The sequence below is a fragment of the Mustela lutreola genome, chromosome 1 (genome assembly GCF_030435805.1).
Source record: "Mustela lutreola isolate mMusLut2 chromosome 1, mMusLut2.pri, whole genome shotgun sequence".
NCBI classification, from domain to species: Eukaryota; Metazoa; Chordata; class Mammalia; order Carnivora; family Mustelidae; genus Mustela; species Mustela lutreola.
In genome coordinates, this window is record NC_081290.1 from 277,614,398 (window position 1) to 277,623,572 (window position 9,175).

The 9,175-nt window shown below is 39.8% G+C and overlaps 1 protein-coding gene across 1 annotated transcript; it reads left to right on the forward strand.

Moving 5' to 3' along the window:
• The first annotated feature begins 251 nt into the window (after positions 1-251).
• On the forward strand, positions 252-1,193 carry LOC131811377 (olfactory receptor 9I1-like). Its single transcript, XM_059139935.1, has one exon. It carries the CDS (start codon positions 252-254, stop codon positions 1,191-1,193), a length of 942 nt encoding a protein of 313 aa, XP_058995918.1.
• The last annotated feature ends 7,982 nt before the right edge of the window (positions 1,194-9,175 follow it).

Here is a 9,175-nt window from a genome sequence, read left to right on the forward strand (position 1 = left end):
TGCCTCTTTGCCATGAAATCATGAACTAGTCATTCACCTCTTTGACCCTCATATAATTCTCTCAAGAATGGGATTAACGATATATGCTCAAAGGATTTCCAAAAGATCAAATGAAATAAAGTTTGCAAAAAAATGTAAAGGGCTTGACAAATTTACAAGATTATTATCATTGCTGAGAATGATCCATCACCTTAACTGGTCTTTAATGAGATTTTATTATTATTATTTTTTCAGTAGACAACCCAGGATTCATGGCGGACAATGGAACTGTGGTGACAGAATTCATTCTGCTGGGGTTCCAGCTGCCGACAGGGCTGCAGATGGGCCTCTTCTTCGGCTTTCTGGTCCTCTATGTCATTACCATGGTGGGCAACCTGGGCATGATCATATTGATTCAGAGAGACTCTCGTCTCCAAACCCCCATGTACTTCTTCCTCTGTCATCTTTCCTTCCTGGATGTTTGCTACTCTTCTGTCATCGTCCCTCAGTCTCTTGAGACCTTGGGTACTGATAAGACAGCCATCACCTATGAGCGCTGTGCCACTCAGTTCTTCTTCTTTACCCTCTGTGCTAGCACTGAATGTTTCCTTTTGGCTGTGATGGCCTATGACCGCTATGTGGCTGTGTGTAACCCCCTTCTCTATGCCACTGCCATGACACCACAGACCTGCCTGGGGCTGGTGGCTGCGGCCTATGCTGGAGCCATGGTCAATGCTGTGATCCGCACTGGGTGTACCTTCTCGATTTCCTTCTGTAAATCCAACCATGTGGACTTCTTCTTCTGTGACCTCCCACCCCTGCTGAAGCTTGCCTGTAGTGACACCACGTCAAGGGAACGAGTCATCTACCTCTTAGCTTTCTTAGTCATTACAACCAGCATTTCAGTGATTCTGATATCCTACTTTTTCATCATTCAAGCTATTCTGAAGATTCATACAGCAGGTGGCAAAGCCAAGACCTTCTCCACCTGTGCTTCTCACATGACCGCAGTGGCTCTTTTCTTTGGGACACTCATATTCATATACCTGAAAGGTAACATGGGCAAATCTCTTGGGGAAGACAAGATTGTGTCAGTATTTTACACTGTGGTCATCCCTATGCTGAACCCAATGATCTACAGTTTGAGAAACAAGGAAGTGAAGGAGGCTCTGAAGAAAGTTCTCAATGGGATGAAGTTTTCCCAAGTAGACTAAGACTTGAGCTCCATTGACTTAGAAGTTCCTGCAGATCATTCTTCAGGTTTGGCTTCTCTCCTTAGCACATGAACCAGATTTTATGATTACAAAGACATACTGAAGCAAAAAAAAAGAAAGAAAAAACATGTAGCTTTGGGTTCCAGCAACTTCTTTATTAGCTCTATGGCCTTCAGCCAGAAATTTTCTGTCCTAGTTTTCATGTCAGTAAAAATTTCTGCCTTGCTATGATTAAAGCCAGGATCAAGAGAGATGGAATGCCAAGGACTTTATAAATAATAACATGCTATAAAATGTAAAATTGATTTTTTTACTTGTCCTGGGTATTGCTGAGTGTTTTATCAGCTATGAATTCAAAAAAATTCAAGCTGCTAAGCTAACTTTTGCATTTGAATAATATAGAACAATAGCTTTTTGTTTACAGGGTGAGGACAGTTACATTCTTTGGTTGTGGGTAGTAGGGTGGAAATCAGCCTTGACCAAAGAAACCTTTTTTCAACATTCAATCATATCCAGGCTAGGTGTTTGTCATAGAAAATACACATAGTGAAGGACAGGAAGGAAAAATAGAGGGGAAAGGAGATGTAAATTGGGAAATGTTCACCTAGAATACATTAGCCTACTTCCCAAGAGAGCGTGGAGGACCAAGACACTGGAGACTAAAAGAAAGATGTAATGATTTGCATTAATTATTAGAGATAATTTGATCTGATGTAGAGCTGAACTGAATCCCACATATAACTTTCTGGAATATTCCTTGATCACCAAAGGTCAGAAGCTCTATTTAATTTCTGAAGGATTTTTTGAGGACCATCTCAAGCTGTTTTCTGTTCTGCAGTCATGAAAACCACTACCTACTTCCATTTCCTGTAGGACATTTACTTTATGGTTAGAAGACAGATAACTATGAATCTGACTGCCACCTTTTAATAATCTCATATCTGATAGAAATATTACTTGGAAAATGTGTCCGTGGAAATTCCACAATCTTATTCATCAATTCAACAAACATTTATTGTCTACTATGTATCAGACATAACCCTAGGTTCAGGAATATAGAAATAAAAACGATAAACATGGTTCCTCCTTCATGGAGATTAGAACTTGGGGTATAGGCAGATATAAACCATAACAGTTAACTGATGTTTTTCTGATGTTTTGGAAAGTGGGAAAAAGCAGGACAGGCTACTGTTACACTGTATAGTAGGATTCTGACCTAGTTTGGTGTGGTCAGAAAAGGCTTCCCTGAGGAACTAAGATTTATGTGGAAGCTTAAAGAGTAAGTATGTCATAATTATAGGTTGAGGAGCTGAGGGAAGCCAGAATGACTGCGGCCTAAGGAGGGGGTCTGAGTGTGAGAGGAAGTTGGAGAACTCAAGAGCAACTGGGTCACAGAGAACCTTGCCGACTCACATAGGGACTTGTGGATTTTACTCCAAGAGTGAGGCATGAAATGATCAGACCCGAGTTGCAAAAAGATCCCTTTGGCTGCAGTGTGATGGGTGGGAATGGGGGCTCATGGCCTGTGGTTGTGGAGATGGAGGGATGCATCCCCATTTCATCTAAGAAGCAACAAAAAGGGCATCCCAGATGTGGGGTTTGATTTCCACACAAGACTGTATGCTCTATTCTAAAATACATATTAGGCCAGAGAAAGTTCACAGGTGTGTGACCATGATGTTGGTATAGGACTGATTCTTAGCAAAACAGTGAAATTTGGGAAATATACTTTTGGAGGCATCTGCTTTTTCATTGGTATACATTCCCTTCTCTGCATGGGACCTTCCTTAGGTATACATCAAAATGGCCATCAACTTCTCCCTCTCAAGAGGGCAACACATTTTCACTAACTCCTACTGTGTGCCATGTGTACTATGTCAACAGGCTGAAGAAATCAACCTTTGCCTGGCTTCTTACATGCTCTAAGTCAGGAAAAGCCTTCAACTTAAAAAATATATAAGTGGGGAACATGCTATAGAGTGAGGGTGCCATTTTGGTAGTGGTGGGAGCTGCCAACATGCCTTCCACCCTTTACTTGGTGAAGAGGTCACACGCTGCACATAAATGAATGGCCTTTGATACACACACAGTATTTGATATAAGTTCAGTTGCTTCAGTGGATGCAAGTAAAATGAGATTTTAGTGTGTTTTAGGGGATCACTTTCTGATTAATGTGAGAAGGCACTGGAAGGAAGGCATTATGGTGAATTTCCACTTGCATATATTAATAAATATATTAAGTAAAAACATTTATTAATTATCTAATGTGTGTCAGATTCTGTGCCAAGAGTGTCTACTTATCTCATTGACAGGTCTCATTGTTTTTATTTTTTATTTTTGTTAGTGAAGTGTAGTTGACATACACTGTTGTATTAGTTTCAGGTGTGTGACACAGTGATTTGACAATTCTATACCTTACTCAGGGATCACCAAGGTAAGTGTAGCCATCATCTGCCACCATGCAACATTATTCCAGTATTATTGACTATATTCTCTGTGCTGTCCTTTATAGCTATGTGACTTGTTTATTTTAAAACTGGAAGTTCATACCTCTTAATCGCCTTTATCTATCTTGCCCATCCCCCACCCACCTCCCTTCTGGCATTCACCAATTTATTCTCTGTATTTGAGTCTGTTTTTTTATTTGTTTTTTTGATTCCATATGTAAATGAAGTCATATGGCATTTGTCTTTTCCTGACCTATTTCATTTAGCATAATGCCTTCTAAGCCCATTTATGTTGTCACAAATGGCAAAATGTCCTTTTTTTTTTTAAGATTTTATTTATTTATTTGACAGACAGAGATCACAAGTAGGCAGAGAGGCAGGCAGAGAGAGAGGAGGGGAAGCAGGCTCCCCTCTGAGGAGAGAGCCCGATGTGGGGCTCGATCCCAGGACCCTGGGATCACTACCTGAGCTGAAGGCAGAGGCTTTAACCCACTGAGCCACCCAGGCACCCCAAAATGTCCTTGTTTTTTATGGCTGAGTAAAATTCTGTTGTATATATGTAGCACTTCCTTTTTATCCATTCATTTATTGATGGATGCTTGGATTGTTTCCATACCTTGGCTGTTATAGATAATGCTGCAATAAACATAAGGGGGCACATATCTTTTTGAATTAGTGTTTTCCCTTTCTTTGGGTTAATAGCCAGCACTGGAATTTTTAAATTGCATGTTATTTCTATTTTTAATTTTTCTGAGGCAACTCCATACTGTTTTCTTCATTGGCTGCACCAATTTTTTGCCTTCCCACCAACAGTGAATGAGGGTTCCTTCTTCTCCACATCCTTGTCAACACTTGTTCTTTCTTGTCTTTTCGATTCTAGCTATTCTCACTAGAATAGGTATGAGGTGTGAGGCGATATCTCTCTGTCGTTTTGATTTGCATTTCCATGATGATGAATGATAGTGAGCATATTTTCATATGTCTGTTGGCCATCTGTATGTCTTCTTTGGAAAAATGTCTATTCAGGTTCTTTGCCCATTTTAATCAGATTACTTGTTTTTGTGTGTGTGTTGAGTTGCATAAATTCTTCATATATTTTGGATATTAATTTCTTATTGAATATATCATTTGCATATGTCTTCTCCCACTTCGTAGGTTGCCTTTTTGTTTTGTTGATAGTTTCCTTGACTGTTCAAAGCTGTATATTTTGGTGTAGTCTCAATAGTTCCTTTTTGGTTTTGTTTCCCTTGCTTGAGGAAACAAATCGAGAAAAATGTTTCCGTGGCCAATGTCAAGTAAATTAGTGCCTGTGTTTTCTTCTAGGAGTTTTATGGTTTCAGGTCTCACATTTAGGTCTTTAATCCATTTTGAATTCACTTTTGTTCATGGTATGAGAAAGTGATCCAGTTTCATTCTTTCCCTGTGGCTGTCCAGTTTTCCCAATGCCATTTGTTGAAGAGACTGTCTTTTCCCCATTGTATATTCTTTCCTTCTTTGTCATAGATTAACTAACCATGTAAGTGTAGGGCTTTTTATCCTATTCCATTGACCTATGTGTCTATTTTTGTGCCATCACCATACTGTTTTGAGTACCCAGATTTTTTTTTTTAAGATTTTATTTATTTATTTGACAGAGAGAGAGATCACAAGTAGGCAGAGAGGCAGGCAGAGAGAGAGAGAGAGAGAGGAGGAAGCAGGCTCCCTGCTGAGCAGAGAGCCCGACGCGGGGCTTCATCCCAGGACCCTGAGATCACGACCCGAGCTGAAGGCAGCAGCTTAACCCACTGAGCCACCCAGGCGCCCCTTGAGTACCCAGATTTGTCATATATCTTGAAATCTAAGTTTGTGATACCTCTAGCTTTGATTATTTTTCTCAAGACTGGCTATTTAGGGTCTTTTGTGGTTCCCAACAAAATTTATTATTATTTGTTCTAGTTATGTGAAAAATGCTATTGGTATTTTGATAGAGATTGCATTCAATCTCTAGATTTCTTTGGGTAGTATGGACATTTTAATAATATTAATTCTTCCAATCCACAAGCATGGTATATCTTTCCATTTGTTTTTATTATCTTCAATCTCTTTCATCAATGTCCTATCATTTTCAGAGCATAGGTCTTTCACCTCCTTGGCCAAATTTATTCCTAGGTATTTTATTATTTTTGTTGCAATTATAAATGGGATTGTTTTCTTAATTTCTCTTTCTGCTACTTTATTACTAGCATATAGAAGCACTACAGATTTCTGTATATTAATTTTGCATCCTGTAGCTTTACCAGATTTATTTGTTCTAATTTTTTTTGAGTCTTTAAGGTTTTCTAGGTACAATATCATGTCATTTGCAAATAGTGACAGTGTTACTTCTTCCTTATCAATTTGGTTGTCTTTTATTTCTTCTTCTTTTGGTCTAGGACTTCCAGTACTATGTTGAATAAAAGTGGCAAGAGTGGACATCCTTGTCTTGTTCTTGATTTGTCTCATTTTGAAAATAGACTACATGTAATCTTTTAAGAATTAGATCCTCTGAAGGCTGATTTTATGCATCAATTTTGACTGGGTCACAGGGGGCCCAGATATTTGGCTAAACATTATTACTGGCATATCTGTGAGGATTCTTCCAGAAGATATTTGCGTTTGAATCAGTGGGCCCTAGAAAGCAAGTTGCCCTCCCCTAAATGAATGGACATCATCCAGTTCTTTGAGTCTTGAATAGAACAATAGGGAGAAGAAGGGAGAATCCATTTTCCTTTCTCTGCCTGACTGCTTGACCTGGGACAGCAGTTTTCTTCTATATTTGGACTGGGATTCACACCGTTGGCTTCCTTGGTTCTCAGGCTCCAAACTGATTTACCCCCCTGCTTTCCCTGGGTCTACTGGATTGTTTTAGCTTCCATTTAAGGATCCACATGAGCCAATTACTTATGATAAATCTCCTTTCATGTCATAAACAGATCACCTTCAAAAGTTTCCTATCACCCTCTTTATTATTATTATTATTATTTTGTGATAAGAATGCTTAACATAAGATCAAACCTTTTAACAAATTTTAAATATACATTAGAGACTGTGGTGATAGTTTCACTGTCACAGACCACCATGAAGTGGCTTAAGAAAATTCTTCGTAGGAGATTATCCTGAATGAAATAAGTCAGCAGAGAGAGCCAATTATCATATGGCCTCCCTTACTTGTGGAGCATAAGAAATAACATGGAGGACATTGGGTGAAGGAGAAAAGAAGTGAGTTGGGGGAAATTGGAGGGGGAGATGAACCATGAGATATTGTGGACTCTGAGAAAAAAACTGAGGGTTTTGGAGGGGAGGGGAGTTGGGGGTTGGGAGATCCTGGTGGTTGGTATTAAGGAGGGCATGTATTGCATGGAGCACTGGGTGTAGTGCATAAACAATGAATCTTGGAATGCTGAAAAAATTAAGTAAAATTTAAAAAAATGTCAGAAAAAAATTTAAAAAATGGGTGAAAAAAAGGAAAAAGGAAAAATCATTATATATATAGATGTATATATATTTATATATATCTCCTGTTGGTTCTGTATCTTTAGAGAACCCTGAGAAATAAAATCCAGTTGGTAACTGGGGAACTGTTTTCTTTTTATCCCCTTCAGCTTCTAAGTATACATTTTTTTTTTTTAAGGCACTGGGTTTGGAATAAGTTTTCAGCTATTATACTTTCATCTCAATCTACCAAAAATGATATAGAAAAGATGAAGAAAGTGGACCTTCAGACTTTGAATGGATCCATTTAACTCAATACATCAAGAGACCAAAGTGTTATATTTGTCTCATCATTTAGTATCTCAAAAACAGTTGTCACCAAGACAGCCATGTAGGAGACCCCACAAAGACCAGTAATTAGGCAAATATCCATGAACAAAACAGCCCTGGGAAAGCACATGAAATCCACTTCAGCAAAACAGTGGAACAACAAAAAAATCTGAGAACAGTCCCACAAGGAGGGAAAGAAAAACAGCTTCATTTTCCTTGCATCATTCTATCCCTCATGCTGGTACTGTTCAGTGTCGAGAGGGAGCTTCCCACCTAGAAAAAGTTCCCCTCACCAAGGAATGGGAGATTGGAGTGGATGGCCAGTGTCTTCAGTCTTCCAGGGCAAGGCACAGTGGACTCACTTGGTTTTACCCACCCAGAGATGCCTATGAATGAGGAAGCAGAGTGGGGGCTACCAGAATTAGCTACACAGTGAAAGAAACTGTGGTTCTCAGTGACCTGCTCTGCAAAGGAATCTAGCAGTTTTCACCACTGAAGAAACCAACAGCCAGCGTAGTTGTGGATCCCATCCAGATTTCACTGGTTTTCACCCGATAGGTTTTCGTGTTTGCAGATGTCAGCCACCGGAGCTCCTCCCACTTCTTCATTCCTGCCTTCTCTGTACAAGCAGCCAACCCAGGTCTCCCTGGCTGAGTGAGTGCAAAATTCTAGCTTAGGCCCCCACAACCAACCCTCACTACCATGTGTGCAGTCAAGACTAGCCCCTCTATCTGTGCACTTACACTCTCACAGCCTAACTCTTGTCACTGGCCTTTACTACTGTGCACGTGCCCACCATGAGACTCTGTAGCCCCAAGGAACACAATGACAGCCAGAGCCTTTGACACCAGAAGCAAAGGCAAAAAGCAAAAAATCTACAAGTGAGCCTACATCAGACTTAAAAGCTTCTGCATAGCATGATAAATGAACAGCAAAATGAGAAGGCACCCTATGGATGGGAGAAACTACTGACAAACCATGTGTCTGATAAGGAGTTAGTATCCAAAATATATAAAGAACTCATACAATTTGATAGCAATAAAACAAATAATTCAATTAAAAATGGGTAGAGGACCTGAATAGGTATTTTCCCTAAGAAAACATACAAATGGGGGGCGCTTGGGTGGCTCAGGGGGTTAAAGACTGCCTTCAGCTCAGGTCATGATCTCAGGGTCCTTATTTTTATGTGTGATCTAAAAAGTCAAACTTATGGAAACAGAGAGTAGATTGATGGTTACCAGAGGCTGGAGGTTGGGAAAATGAGGAGATAAAGGTCAAAAGATACAAACTTTCCAACATAAGCTGAGTAAGTTCTGGATCTGATGAACCTCATGGTGACTATAGTTAACAGTGTTGTATCGTATGCATGAAAGTTGCTATGAGAGTAAATCTTTGCGCCATAAAAACAAAACAACAACAAAATGGTATTTATGTGAGGTGAAAGGTGTGTTAACCAACCTCATTGTGGTAACGTGTCACAGCACATGTGTGCATGAAATCATCACATGGTATACCTTAAACCTACACAGTGTTACATGTTAATTACATCTCAATAAAACCGGGGGGGGGGGGAGAGACAATACCAATATTTTAAATGCGATTTCCGGGTGCCTGGATGACTCAGTGGGTTAAAGCCTATGCCTTCAATTCAGGTCATGATCTCAGGGTCCTGGGATTGAGCCCCACATCGGGCTCTCTGCTCAGCAGGGAGCCTACTTCTCCCTCTCTCTCTCTCTCTGCCTACTTGTGATCTCT

Coding starts and splice junctions, on each gene's coding strand:
- LOC131811377 (XM_059139935.1), top strand. CDS start 252: ATGGCGGACAATGGAACTGTGGTGACAGAATTCATTCTGCTGGGGTTC.